A 15,204-nucleotide genomic window follows, 5' to 3' on the forward strand; every position below is an offset into this window, starting at 1 on the left:
AAACAGCAAATGTCAACATTGTAGGTCTTCATGTGTATTTGAAGTGGGCTCATAAGAGACAAAAAAAATCTAGCGGGCCGCACATATAACACAGGATGTGAAAATGATTTACGTCTTTGAAGATTTGAACTACTTTGTGTCAATTTTAAGATACCGAAGATGGGGGTAAGTATCATCATGTTGCAATTCGTTTTAGGCTCTAACCTTGTTTGATGAGTCAAACTACCTGAAATCTGTGTCTTTTATTTTATGTTATTGATATTTTTGACAGACAAACACAACTTAACTTTAACCGTATTGCTAATTGTTGTTTTGTTTTTTTCCCCAAACCATATATTGTTTTCAAATGCAGGTGGACTATCCAGTCAGATAAAATCCAGGAGAAGCAGGCAAGCATTATATCAGATACAGTATCAATGGAGAATCATGATTTTTCCCACTATAAGCACTCTTCACACAGACAATCTCAGTTTTGATCTTTCCACTTGGAAAAAAAAACAGGCTCCGTAATCCAATAAAAAATATCTTCTCTCCCAGACAATCGGCTGTATATTTATAACTTTTTACATGAAGCCATTTTACACGTCAATTCAATCATTTTTTAGTAATAGACAAGTGCAGGATTTCTGATGATGTAAAGTTATTCTACAGCCAGTTGGACAGTAACACAGTCTCTTCTGTTTTGCCAATTTAATACAACTGGGTAATAAAGAAAACAGGCATAGTGCAGGGGATTTGCACGAGTGTATCTTTCCTTTACCTAAAAAGGTACATTTTTGAAATTTACTTTATTTTATTTATTTATTTTTCTATCATCTCCATTGTGTATCTACCCCTATCTATGTATTATGTTGCTTTTTGATATTAGTATGTTAAGAACCAATACCTAATAATTATAATACAGTATATATTAGTATATATTGGCAATAGTATACATGAGTATCATGCTGGAGGAGGATTTTCCACACCCTGGCAAACGAAAAGTTGTTCTTATTAATGGCTTATAACTGATCTATAATGGAATCGCCCTCGTGTATGAAATGTGCTATATAAATAAATAAATTTGCATTGCATAATAATAATAATAATAATAATGATAATGATAATGATAATAATAATAATAATAATAATAATAATAATAATAATGATCATGATAATAATAACAGTAATAATAGTAATAACAATAATAATAATAATAAGTAGTAGTAGTAGTAGTTGTTGTTTCTAAAATGTTTCAGATAAATACAGGAATTAAAACTTTACATCTACTTGAAAAGCTTTTATTTTGAAAAACCATGACATGACGGAAGTAAACAATAATCACGTTACAACCCGGAAGGATTGCCTTTCTGTGATTAACGTTTGAATAGACAAGAATGACCAATTTATCCTGTGAAGAAACCATTAAACGCGATGCTGCTAACGTTGTACAGCCTCTGATAGTCATATTTGTGTCTTAATCTTCGGCGCTGGGGGCAGAGGCGGTCGAGTGTGAGCAGCAACGCCCTGATGCCAGCCTCCCCGTCGGAGAAAAATAAACTCGCCGTGTTTACAACTCCGTGGAGAGGGGCTGTTTCCCCGCAGTGTGTCGTTAGCTAATCGTGCGGCTGTGAGTGTTTTCCAGGCGAAGAAAAAAAAAAAAAAAACATGGCTGAACTGCATGTTGTGGAACCGAGCGGTACTAGCACCATAGAGCAGCCCGAGCACCGCGATGTCCGCGGCTCCGTGCGCCTGGCTTCGCCCACTCTCATGGTTCCTCCGCGGAGCAGCCAGCTCAGTCCCGGCGGGGTGTCGAGCGGCGGCGGCGGTGGAAGCGGAGGAGGAGGAGGAGGAGGAGGACGGTCGGTGTTCGGGTTCCCCGTGAAGAGCAACCCCGGCTCCCCCTCCGAACCGGTGGACAAGCCGGGCTCACGCTGGGTCCGGCTCAACGTCGGTGGGACCTACTTCATCACAACCAAACAGACGCTGTGCAGGGACCCCAAATCCTTCCTGTTCCGACTGTGTCAGGAAGACCCCGACCTGGACTCTGACAAAGTGAGTCCATGTGCTCACAGAAGTCACACTAATGTCTGTGTTTGTGGTTCTAATCGTTAATTAGACTCGTAAAAACGACAAAAAGGCAAAATAACAAATGTATGTTCAGATTTTAACATGACAGAAACCAACCAACGCTTAGAGCAGAAATGATCCGTGGATCAATTCATTTTCCACGGACAAAATTAACTGGCAACGACTTTGATTCATCATTTAAGTCAATTTTTAAGCAATAATGTCAAAAAATTCCCTGGTACCAGCTTCTCAAATGTGAATGTTCATCTTTTTCTTTTTGACTGTTGGTCAGACGAAGAAGAAAGTAGAATATGCTGACTTGGGCTTCAGGGAAAATGAACAACCGATCGATTATTCAGGGAAATAATGTCAGACGTATTGATCATGGAAAATAATGAAAACAGTTCTTACAGTTCTTCCTCTCTGATGGAATAATACTGCATTTTCTGTGTGTCACTAACTTGAAACAGGGATAAAGTAAAGCAACTTGATCAAAATAAAAACGACTTTAAAACAAGTCAACAAAAAGCCCGATATAAACTGAAACAATTCAGGTCCTAAAACCAGATTTGACACAGAGCTCCTCTACAAGACAAGGCTAAAAGATGGAGGATGGAGGATACCTGATATTCTACTTGAGTGGTGCAATTTTCTTTCAAATTTGCGATTAATTTAATTATATGGGCCCATATGATATTTATCAAACCTGGCTTTTTTTGGGCCCCTTGGGGTCTCGGGCCCTTGGTAATCCAGCCTCGGTTCTTAAAGATGAGTTTCCCTGTTTTCTCCGAGATAATTGGTGATTGGCTAAAATTTTAATCCTCTGTTCAGGCACCAACCGGCAGTTCATTTATATCGCAAAGTCTCACACTGGGGAAGCTGGAACCAGAGAATGTTTCACTCAAGTAACCAATCGATTACCAAAATAGGTGTTGCTTAGGTTTCTGTCCATCATTTAGTCAGTTAATCCACAAATCAGTTCAGCTCTAATTAGCACCCAGCTGTTCCGTACACTGTTTTAAAGCTGCGGTGGGCCATCTCACCTGAAACACAGACAAACCTCTGCTAATGCCTGGAAAAATGAATAGCTTTTTATGATACAAAGCATAAACCTTCAGGAGAAAAGAGCAGAGGCGTTATTTCCCGTAGCAAAGACCAAATATTTAATGCGTTTGGCTGTTTAGGTCGTCATTCAATATTTACTGCCTCTGCTAAACAATTTTAATGGGGAAACCTTGCGCTTTTTCATTTTCACAAGCGTCCATGGTGCAGCTGCGAGAACAAACTGACCCTCACTAAAGCCCGACCAGAGCTAGATTTTTTAGGCGGTTACAGATATCAATATTTGAGAGATTTAAAAAAATAAAATAATAAAAATCAGATGACAGTATATCTGCTGATATTACTTCAATTTGGTTATTAAAGAATTGAGAATTAGGAAAAGGATTTTTTTTATTTAATAGGACGACACGCATTAAGCAGCGTTTCTGGAGATGTGCGAGTGTTAGCCAGCTGTCTAGTTTTCAGCTGCAGCCCTTTGGCGAGATGTTGTGAATCGACGGGAAGCCATAGAGACGGCAACTGCAACAAAACAAGCATCCTCAAGACAGTGCGCAAGCCACGCAGAGCTACAGGAAACAGCAGAGTATTAGTGCAGTAATGCAGCAACAGTATCCACTATTAAAAACATGTGGCAACGCACGACAAAGCACAGCCAAGCAATACTGATATAACCATTTTATGACGCGTGCAGAGGAACAAGAAGCAAGATCATACAACATCTCTAATACAGTATTGCTAAGAAATACGCCATAAGTGCCCACCGCCCTGCAAATGATACAGTGGCAGAGCTCGTTTCTCCACCTAATTAACTCAAACATATCTTTGACACTTCTGCTCTGAAATTGCTTGTTACTTAAGAACGATGTGTCAGTGTGTCAGTCAGGCTCTAGTTTCGGGATTTTGGTGGTAATGAAGTCATGCCTCTCCTTTTTTCTATTTCTTTTTCTGGACATTATTCCACTCCCCAATTTTCCAGTTTCTACAAAGTGGTGTTAAAAGTGAGGAAAAAACCCTCCTCACACAGGCCAACTCTTGTTTGTTGCCTTCCCCCAGGACGAGACAGGAGCCTACCTGATCGACAGGGACCCCACGTACTTCGGCCCAATCCTGAATTACCTCCGGCACGGGAAACTGATCATGGACAAAAATCTGGCTGAGGAAGGTAAAACGCCCTGATCCCCGCCGCTGCAAACGTCATGCGGAATGAATACGCTGTTCCGGCGTGCGGAGACCAGACAGTGAAGTCTGATGATCCATTCGTTTTGTGTTTCAGGGGTTCTTGAGGAGGCTGAGTTCTACAACATCGCATCCCTGGTGAGGCTGGTGAAAGAGAGGATACGGGACAACGAGAACCGGACATCTCAGGTGCAGAAAACAGAGACCAAAACAAAAGGAACGGGTCAGACGACTGAGAGTAGAATGGCCGGATACATTTGCAAACACTACAAATATACTCGAAATAGCTTTTTATTTGTTCAGGCAAAAAGTGTGTTTGTGTGAAAATTATTGATGTTGTTTTAGTAACAATCTGTGTGTGTGTGTGTGTGCGTGCGCGTGCGTGTGTGTGCTTTCGCTATGTCCTTCAGGGCCCTGTGAAGCATGTGTATCGAGTACTACAGTGCCAAGAGGAGGAACTCACGCAGATGGTCTCAACCATGTCAGACGGTTGGAAGTTCGAGCAGGTGCAAAAAAGGCTTCTCTTTTTTTCTCTCCTCGTGTTTTAGTTTATGCTTTAGTTGTTTCAAAGCTGCTGTTTTAAGCTTCTTTTTGGAGACAGGCCTAAAGAATATATTGTCATGAGATTCTGAGACATTTATTACCAAAGTAGAGGGATTGGGAGTTTAATAAATTGTTAAATCATTTGTATTATTGACTGCGATGTGTCCTTAGCACAGAATATCAAAAACTCCCGAGCTCTGATAGTCAGCACTGAATGTCTTGTCAGATTTAAGACCCATTACTATTTTCATTATTGATTAATCTGCGGGTTATTCTCTCAATTACTCACGTAGTCTAAAAGATGTCAGAGCATTATGTAAAATGTCCATCACCAAAACAGTCCGAGACTTTACATGGACTCTGGAGGTATCATCTTCATATTGCTCGTTTTTCAAGAGACTTTATCGTCACTGACAAAGAAAACCGGGAAATATTACCATTTTGGAACCAGAGCAGAAGCTAGATCCAGTGAATTTTTGGCATTTTTGCTTAAATATCAAAATAGTTCCCTTTTTTTTTTTTGCTGATTTTTTTGTCCATTGACTGATCCATTAGTTGACTAATTGTTCCAGCCGTAGCTAGACTCTTAACCCATTTTTTTGACCTTGTAGTTCTTGATTTTAATCCCAATTTTTGACCATTTCATTAAGGCACAGTTCTTGGATCGATTGTGTTCTTAAATGAAGAAAAGGGTTCTGTAGAAAAACGTGGATTCCTCAAAGACAAGTGTTAAGGAAAGGTTTTGGTATCTGCAACAAAACTCAGATACGATCAGATTATCAAAACTGTCAGACTTAGTTCATGACATTTAAAAATGAATCATAGCTCTTTTGTATATATTACGTGCTGTGTGACATGTGGTCCCCAGCTGATAATATTATTTATTACTTGAAAACAAAAAAGGTTGTTCAACTTCTTTTCTCCAGGAAATTCCTGAAAAATTCAAGAAACTATCTCTCTTGCATAGAGGTAACTTTGTAATTCCGCGTCTTTTTCCTTCTCCCCGTACACGTCCTCAGCTCATAAGCATCGGCTCCTCATATAACTACGGCAACGAGGACCAAGCGGAGTTTCTATGTGTGGTTTCCCGGGAACTCAACAACTCCACCAATGGCATCGTCATCGAGCCCACCGAGAAGGCCAAGGTGAGTGACCTGCCGAGCGATACACCTGCCACTACTCTATGTTTTTTCTTCTTACGCACTGAAGTTTATTCTGACTCAGTCCCACGTACACCGTCCCGCTGCCTGCAGCCACAGTGGTTCCCAACTTTGGGGCTTCGTACTCCTTCGAGTGGCGGCAGGATAAATGTAAGGGCTTGCGAGATGACTAACAGGAGAGGAAAGGGGGAAAAAAACATCAGTCAGCTACAGGAAATCATCTTATTTTTTCAGAATTGAATCTAATCTTTGCTTTCTTCTCGTAGAATACGGGTTAGTTTCACCTCTTCAGGTCTTTAAAGTCATTAAATGTAACAATCTGAGAAGGGAAAATCGTGCTGCTTTACCAGTCCACTGACGTTTGCAACATGTGGTGAGGGGTTGCAAGCAGATGTTGCTTAATTTTAGGGGTCACGCAGTATGGCGGAAATGTAATGGAGAAGAATATGAAATATCACAAGTTAGGTTGAAAATAACAATACTTTTCTGTATTGATTAATCTGGTTGATTAATTTATTCATTGTTCAGTTTATAAAATATGACAAAATAGTGGAAAATGGCCATCAGGGCTTCTCATCAATACTTCAAAACCTAAAGACCTTCGATCATATAAAAGAGAAGAACAGAAAATCCTCATGTTTAAGAGGCTGGGTCGAGGAAATATTTGCAATTTTTCCTTGATAAATGACCCAAAATATTACCTGATCCCTCTAGCATTGTGCTTTTTTTACTACCTTCACAAAACTGGGACAACAGACATTAGTCAGCTTCAGTTTGAGATCTTTAAAGGATCCGTGTCGATGTCGCTCTTGCTCCCGGTTTACTTCTCCTTCTGTCCTCGCAGATCCTTCAAGAGCGAGGCTCGCGGATGTGAAGAGGCCCAGCTCCCGAGCTGAACAACACTTTATCAACAAAAACAAAACGACAACATGAACATTTTCTCCATGAGTTTACCCCCCTCCGCCTGTCTACCGTCACCGCCACCTTCGTCGTCGTCATCATCATCATCATCTTCATCCACCCCCCTCCCTGCCTCCCTCCCTCCCTCCCTCCTCCTCTGGTGTGCCTTTCCACAGCGGGGGCTCCCCGTCGCCCCCCTCTCCTCCAGCGCTGCAACACGACCCTGACCTGTCTTCTCGTTTCCTCTCCTCCGCCGCGGGCTGTGCAACACCTTAGGGGGAGTTCGGAAGAGATCACAAGCGAGCGGTTGTCCTCATAGCAGCTTTTTGATGGTCAGTGTCACGGCGACGCGGGCTACGGTGCTGATTGTTGTTGTCGGCGGATGGACGCTCAGCACAGACCTACTGTACATCATCATCTTCATCGACATTTTTATCATCGTCACTGTCGACAGACAGGATACTTGTTCGCTCTTATACGTTTGGCTGTCGACTTAGCAGAAATCTCCTCAGGACTCTCAAAGGACACAAAGGAATGAACACAGCTCCACTGACTGAGCCTCCCTCTTTACCCGAATCTGTTAACGGAGCGAGACTTGGCTGCCCGCCGTCGGCTTGTCGGCGCCGCCAGACTCCTCGGCCGACGTCTGAGCTACGTCGCGGCACAGCAAACCGGGCCAGGAGGTCCAGAGGTGGAGGATAAGACGGAGCAGTTGCAAGCAGCATGAGGCAGGGTCCAGTCTCTCTGTTTGAGCCAGCCTGGTGCAGCATTTCCTCTACTCTCTCGAGTCTTTAGGAACAGCCTAAACGAGGGACAGATTTTCATCTTACAGGCGCCCTGTTTTGGTTCGGCGGCGCTGCTGGAAAATCACGACATCCTGCTCCTCCTGTTCTCGGGCTCGATTTGATCTGTTCCCGCGGGGAAAAAATTTGGGATATTTTAGCGCAAAACAACACAAATGACTCAAAAAGACTACACCCGTGTACAATTTGTCGAGGCATGTGAGGAATCTATATAAATCTATATAGGCTACATGATGAAATTATATGAAAAATTGAATGCAAATGGTGTAATTATTGATTTCTGTATCATAGTTGTCATATATTTACATATTCTGGTGGGTGAGTCTATTTAAATAATGGAGGAAATATCAGTTTTTCATAACCAGTTTTCCTGAGGGTTTCCCACCCGCTGACGTGGGTGTGAGTATGTTTATGCAGTGCCTCTCTGCTTCTGTCCATGACTGAAATATCACAAGTTTTTCAGCTGCACGTTTTCTGTGGTGTTCCTCAAAAAAAAAAAAACTTTTCACTAAGTTTTCTCCTTAATATCCTACTTCGATCTCTTGCATATCTTAAAATTGTAATTAGGGACAAGGAAAACTACTGTCGTTGCCATTTGTCCACACAGGCGTGGCGCGGCGTGGCCCGGCGCGGCCCGGCGCGGCGCGGGATTGGACTGTGGCCAGTCTGTATGCTGCCTCAAAACCCTGAAACACCCCTCTCTGCCTGGCCTTGTGCTGCTCTCATGCCAATATTCACTCGCTCTGCAGCTGCCTCTGTTGCCGCTCCTCAACCTAACACCCAGAACGACTGTGTTGTCTTACATTCTGCAGCACTTGTAGCAACCGTTGGCGCAAGCTGAATTGTGCTCCTCGCGCTTAAAGCCCTGAGATACCTGAGCCTACGTTATCGCAGAAAATTTACATGCTGTCAGTGAACCTGCCAGATGGGAAGTGTCTTCAGCTTTTCTGAGCTTCAGAGGGGAGCCTTTATTTCAGATGTTATGTGACATTTTTTCCGTGCCAGCAGACGGGCGCTACCTTGGCTGAAGTATATTTCCCCTGAAATATACTTGACATTAAGTTGCTATGTGATAGTGCTGTTTTTAAGACTTGTAACAACATTGGAGTAACATGCAAATCCAGTACATAGTAGCCTGGTTCCACATCTCTGATTTTATACTGAAAATTAATGATTATCAGGTTTAACATATACAAATATAAGCTTTCATATTATCCATAAGTAATATGTGAGTAAAACCAAATCAGCTTCTACTTAAAATGTGCATTTACCAAAGCTGCAAGTAACTATGGCTGAAACTATTAGTTGTTCTGTGGAAATTCATCAGCAATTTTATTTTTTTTTATATTATTTGATAATTGCATTTATCAGTCAGAAATGTCAAACACTCTTTGGTTTCAGCTTCTCGCGCGAGGAGTTTCTTCTTTTTTCTCCGTTTCATATCGTTTATAAATGGAATATTTTTGGGTTTTAGACGGTTGGTCGGACAAAGCAGAGACAACAGAAGACGTCCCCTTGGGCTCTGGGGGCTTGCATTTGGCATTTTTCACTACTCTGGCATTTCATGGACGAAACAAATGATCAGTTGACCAAGGAAAATAATCAGCAGATTAGTCAGTAATGAGAATAATCATATATTACAGCCCTAAGCAGTCACTAAACTATAAGGCTGCAACAAATGATTATTTTCACATCAATTCATTAATTGCTTAGTCTATAGAATTGTCAGAAAATATTGAAAAATGCTCATTACAGCCTATCAGAGCTGAGATGACGTCTTCACGTGTCCGGTTTTGTCCTACCAACAATCCAAAACCCAAAAATATTCAGTTTACATTGATGTACAACGGAGAAAAGCAGCAAATTCTCACAGTTGAAAAGAAGAAAGTGGTGAACTTTTGTGGCGTTCGCACTGCAGTAAATAAAAAAAAAAGATGAATTCATTCTAAATGTCAGCAAATGTGAATATAATGTTGTTACTGGTGTGAGTGCAGCCTTGTTATATGAGCAACTTGATGCAACGTTTGAGCCATATTTACACATATCAGGTGGAAAATTGAAACATCTCATTGTTACCCATCGTGCAGACTGAACTCGCATTTTAATCACTGCGCCTTCAAAGCTGAGGGGCATCCAGTCCGCACGTGACCGACACCTCTCACTGGCATTGATCATTTTGATACACAACCCTTTGTACAAAGAGCATATTTGATGCAGTTATGTTATATCAAGCATGAACAAAAAGAATGCGTTTAATGGGAAAAAAAAAAGTGTACCTTTGCTGTTGTCATGCTCTCTGACCGTGTTCAGTCAGGCCTCGCAGCTCAAAACTTTGATGTGACTTCTTCATTGTTGTTTTAATTTCTCATTTATTTTATTTTTTTTCCTCTTCTGTGTGTCGTGCAGTTTTTATTCTACTCCAGTCGGAGTCGTGAGCAGGCTGTGTGCTGCTGAAGATGCCCAAACGTCTAATTGAGGAGCACTTTCTCTCTCCCTCGTTGTTCTCTGGGCCTTTGCAAAGCACCTTGGGTGTTGTTTCCCTTCGTCAGTGTCCGGTGTTGTGCCTTTGACCTGTGTTGTGCACAGTTGTTCTCCCCCTCCTATCATACGGTGCCTCTCATACCTTTAAAAAAAAAAAAAAAAAAAAAAAAAGCCAGGAGGCACCTACGTGAGGTAAAATGTATAATGCGGTCTTTAGCTTGGTTTTCTGTACTTAGTGTGTCAGTGAGAGGCAAGCCAAACGAATCCATTATCCCCTGCATTATTTTAAGATTTATTGTACACAACTACGAAATGAAAATGATAAAAAAGTTGCTTTCTTTTCGCCATTGCATTGAACTAAATCCACCCACGACCCCCAACGCTCCTGGGGATTGAAAATTGTGTCTGTTTGTGCTGTAAACACTCATGGTTGGTTTGGATTGTGTTTACATTACTTCTGAATGAGGGGGGGGCAGGGTAGACCAGTCGAAGCAGGTTTTCCTCCTCTGCGTTTATCTTAGTAAAACTCCAGCAGTGCACTTGTTATCAGAAATCGATTTGACTATAAACTCGCCATTATTTGGCTTTTTCTTTTTTTCTCTTTTTTCTTGAGTTTCATGCTGAAGCCAGCTCCAATGATCCCGTTTTTTTTTTTTTTTTAGATGTATGTAATCACCTTTAAAGCACTTATTTGTACCCGTCACCTTTGTGAACCCAGTTTGATCTTACCTTGGCTGCGCGGTTCAGTGGTTCCCAACCTGAGGGGAGGGGTCGGGACCCCCGGAAGAGATCAAAGGACAGTTAACAAGATGGAAAATCAGAGAAAAAACACATTTATGCCAGAGGAATCTGCTCATTATTTTTCTAATAACAGCTGTTTGTTAGCCATGCTATGAGTGAGGCTCAGTGGGTGGCAGTGTCAGTCCGTGCACCACCACTTTGGTCCAGGCTGAAATATGTCGACAACTGTTGCCGTGAAATTTTGTACAGGCGTTCGTGATCCCCAGTGGGTTAATACTCCTCTCTCTGGTGATGCCCTGACTTTTCCTGTAGCGCCAACATTAGGTCAAAATTTTAAATGGTTCACGACCCAGATACCAAAAAAAACGAATGACATCCCCATCGCTCTCAACCGTGTTTGTGTTCAGAGCTAATTAGCAAGTGTTAGCGTACAAAGACACTGAACTAAGATGGTTAACGGGGTGAAAAATTATACCTGCTAACCATAAGCATGTTAGCATTTAGCCAAAAGCACCATTACAGCTAAGTACAGCCTTCTAGAGCTTCTAGCCTGGCTGTAGACTCCTCGTCTTGTTCCTTGTGGATTCCTCGAAGGTTTTACGTTAAAATACACAAGTGAAACAAGGGAAATGAATCACTCTTTCCTCGAACTGGTTTCACCTGGTGAGCATATGTAACCTGTGACAAAGTCTTCAGTTTAAGGGCTGACAAGCCAGAAAGGTTGAGAACCACTGACGTAGCTTAACTTTGCCGTGTGATTATCGTAATATTTTACTCAAGCAACCATTTTTTTGAAACAAAAAAAAAAAAAAGAACATTTGACCTTTGGTTTTTACTTTCACCTGCACTAGCTAGTCTGCAGATAATGTGCAATGTTAACAAATCTGCAAAAAAAATAATATATCTCTGTTGTTTGGGCACATGAAAACATGAGAGCATGCATTGTTCTAGAGATTATGACGTTGTGTACTGGATTTTGTCTGACCTCTGTGTTAGTGCAAAGTGTATGTGATGCATGGTGGGGGGAGCAGAGGGACGGCATGGCTCTGTGGTTTGTAGGTGTAGATTTCTCGTGTGGAAACAGTTGGTCTACAACCAGACATATTCTCTACTCACATGTCCTGTTTCTTTGTTGTTTTTGTATCTTTGACTTGTCAGTTTAACTTAACAGTAGATAACGGATAGCTAGCTTTGAACACAAATTAACCAATCAGATCGCAGACCCACCACCCCCGACCCTCCCCACCACGACCACCACCTAACCAATCCTTGGTTTATATAGCATTGACACGACCCGCTGGTCCACTAAAGAAAGATTTTTTGTTTTCGTTTTTTAAATTCATGTGTCATTTTGCCAGTTAACCTGTAAACACCTGCATGCGTTTGTGGACATGCACACTTGTACACTCATTTAGACGTACTGAAAAATGTCACCTATTAACGGTTACTTTGTGTTCATTTATCAACAGTATTGATGTCAAATGTGAATATCGTCAATGGAGACTGTGGAGAAATGTTTGGAAGCTGACAAAACATTTTGTCTGATTGTTCGTTTCACTTTTATTTATTTTGTATTTTTTGAATTTTGTCTACCAATGTCGGTTCTTTACATGTAACAATTTTAACAAAACCCAGTCTGGTTTTTAATCATAAAATGTGTCTGTGTTTTAAAACGTGGCTCTGTCGGCTCTGTTTTCTGGGGATTATAACCTATTAAAGGACCAGTGTGAAGGATTTAGTGACATCTAGCGGTGAGGTTGCAGATTGCAACCAACTGAATGCCCCCCCCCCCTCACCCCTTCCTTTCCAAGGGTGTGGGACAAGCTACGTTTGCCTTCAGGTAACGTTAAAACGCAAAGGGGCCCTTTCGCTAGAGCGCGTGTTTGGTTTGTCCGTCCTGGGCTACTATAGATACATCATGGCGAGCTCCGTGGAAGAGGACCCGCTCCTTACGTAGATATGAAGGGCTCATTCTAAGATGACAAAAACACAATGATTCTTAGTTGATTATACACTAATGAAAATATAATTATGAATATTATATTCAATTTCTGCCAATAGATCCCCCCTAAATCCTACACACTGGTCCTTTAAGAACCGTCAACTACCAGCCAGGATTTTTTTTTTTTTACTACAGGTACTTATTTGCATATATTTTTGGTAAAGCCACAAAAACTCAGTTTGAGGTCAAAGTATACATCATAGTAAACAATAAGATGTTACTTTCTTGTGGGTTGGTTCACCCCGAATCATAAAAAACGTATTTCTTCCCTCACAACATGTGGTATCTAGCTTATATAAGTATCTATCGGTTTGGTTCTTTTCAGGTTTTGAGATATTTGTCTCTGAGCCGTCTTCCGTCACTTTAATGCAACGGAGGTGAGTGAAATTTTTTTTTTTGGGCTGCTCAAGACGTGAAATAATAATGTGAAAAAACAGCAGTACAACTTGACTAGAAAACTAAGCCTTACCTTAACCTCGAGGGGTAAAGAGAGTGGTCATTTTTTGGTGAGTCTGGCTCACGGAAAAAGCAGATATGAATGTATCACATGTGAACAGACGCATTGGCACATTTGAGATAGAATATTTCACTTTTAGAATAATGTTTCTCATGGAAAATAGAAATTTCATGGGGTTTTTTTTTTTGCATGCATGCATTAAATGCGGCCACGAAGTAGAAAAATAAATAATCAGAACAACTCAGCAATAAAAACAGATGTGGAGCAACATAAATGTACACAATGTATGTGACAAATTCGGAGTGCAGACAGTGTGAAGAAACAGACATGCGATTAGATTAGATAGAATTCTTCTATATTAAAGAAATAAAAACTGATGAATAAGACGAGGAAGAACAATATTATTTTTAAAAAAAGGACAAATTATTTGGTTATAGTTATGACTGTGCAGATTTGATCCCATTTTTATTTGCAACAGTCAGTGGTGGGAGAAGTATTCACGTCTTTTACTTAACGAGTAATTCAACCACAGGCTGAGAAGCACTGTTTCACTGCTCTGTGTGGTAGAAAGCTTAAAGAGACCCGACCAAATCCAGCACCACTGATGGGTGTGGTTGGGTGTGAGCTCTGGGTGCACTCCAAGACCCGTCTCTCACAGCGTCGGTTTCTTGCCGTCTGAATCCGCCACAGCATGTGCGGCACGTTAACAAAGTACCAGGTGTGCCAACGGCATCACAAATAACAAAGACTGATGAAAATACGTCTTTGCTTCGCTGGTTGTTGCTGAATCCAAATAGAAAAGGCCCTGTAGAGTCTTTTCCAACAGTCCTGGGCTGTAAAAACTTTCAGTTAAAGTTTATCAAAGCGTCTCCACCACCTCTCATTGTTTAATTACCAGGGCGCTGAGATTCAACGTCACACGTACGGCCTCGTACGCTACCTGTGTCCCATTTGACCGGGTTTCCCTGCCCTTGCTGCTGAGCAAAGAGCAGCACGCTGGCTCCTGTAACCACAACCAGCAGAGATGTCACAGGGTCCTGGAGTACACCGGTACGTCACCGCAGCAAGGTGGGAAGTTGAACCACCGGAGGTCAACAGAGACAAGATTTTCAGGGAGTGTTAAGTTACTCTTCGAGTACAAGTAGCAACACCGCGGTGGGGAAACGCTCTGTTACGCATAAAAGTCCTTTTTCTGCATCCGGAATCTTCCACAAGTAAAAGAAGAGAGACGGATTATCAACAAAATGTACAAAAAAACAGTATCAAGTTTCAAAAATAAAAATAAACATTGTGCAAAAATGTCCCTTTTCAGCCAGAGAAAGGAAAGAAATATATTATCATAGGTGTACTGATATGTTCATTGTCGTAACTGGTCAATATGGAGCTAATTGTAACTCTTTTATGGACTGTTGGGCAGTTTAATCTTTAATCATTGTATAATAAGATGATTGTGTGTTTTAGATGTTAAATCTAAATCTGTTAAGTAAAATTTGACGCTGTCAGACAAATGTGTTGAAAAAAAAAAGTGGTGTTAAGAATAGAATGGAACAAGTGAAGTACCTGAAATTTCTATACAAGTACAGCCATTTGATTGACAGCATTATAGCTGGACGCTGCACACAAACCAGCTCCCTCTCAAATGCCACAGGGCAGCACACTGACTTGAACACCGTGTCCACCATTACGGCTCGTTACGCAGAGTCCTCGGTGTGTCGGTGCCACGGCTGTGGCCTTCACGGTCCGCACCCCACCCCAGCCAACCGCCCCCGTGGCGTCAGTCTCCTCCCCCAGCGCGAGTGGGCGGAGGCCGGACGCCCGGCGACGAGCAGA

The 15,204-nt window shown here is 41.7% G+C and overlaps 1 protein-coding gene across 1 annotated transcript; it reads left to right on the top strand.

Moving 5' to 3' along the window:
* Nucleotides 1-1,330: 1,330 nt before the first annotated feature.
* kctd2 (potassium channel tetramerization domain containing 2) lies at nt 1,331-10,345 on the top strand. The gene is made up of 6 exons (XM_040135766.1): nt 1,331-2,034; nt 4,165-4,273; nt 4,385-4,476; nt 4,698-4,793; nt 5,850-5,975; nt 6,835-10,345. Exons 1-6 carry the CDS (start codon nt 1,648-1,650, stop codon nt 6,862-6,864), a joined length of 840 nt encoding a protein of 279 aa, XP_039991700.1. The 5' UTR covers nt 1,331-1,647; the 3' UTR covers nt 6,865-10,345.
* Nucleotides 10,346-15,204: the final 4,859 nt, after the last annotated feature.

This window comes from Xiphias gladius, chromosome 9, assembly GCF_016859285.1.
Source record: "Xiphias gladius isolate SHS-SW01 ecotype Sanya breed wild chromosome 9, ASM1685928v1, whole genome shotgun sequence".
NCBI classification, from domain to species: domain Eukaryota; kingdom Metazoa; phylum Chordata; class Actinopteri; order Istiophoriformes; family Xiphiidae; genus Xiphias; species Xiphias gladius.

Coding starts and splice junctions, on each gene's coding strand:
- kctd2 (XM_040135766.1), top strand. CDS start 1,648: ATGGCTGAACTGCATGTTGTGGAACCGAGCGGTACTAGCACCATAGAG. Junction 4,274..4,384: donor CAAAAATCTGGCTGAGGAAG/GTAAAACGCCCT, acceptor TTTGTGTTTCAG/GGGTTCTTGAGGAGGCTGAG. Junction 5,976..6,834: donor AGCCCACCGAGAAGGCCAAG/GTGAGTGACCTG, acceptor CTGTCCTCGCAG/ATCCTTCAAGAGCGAGGCTC.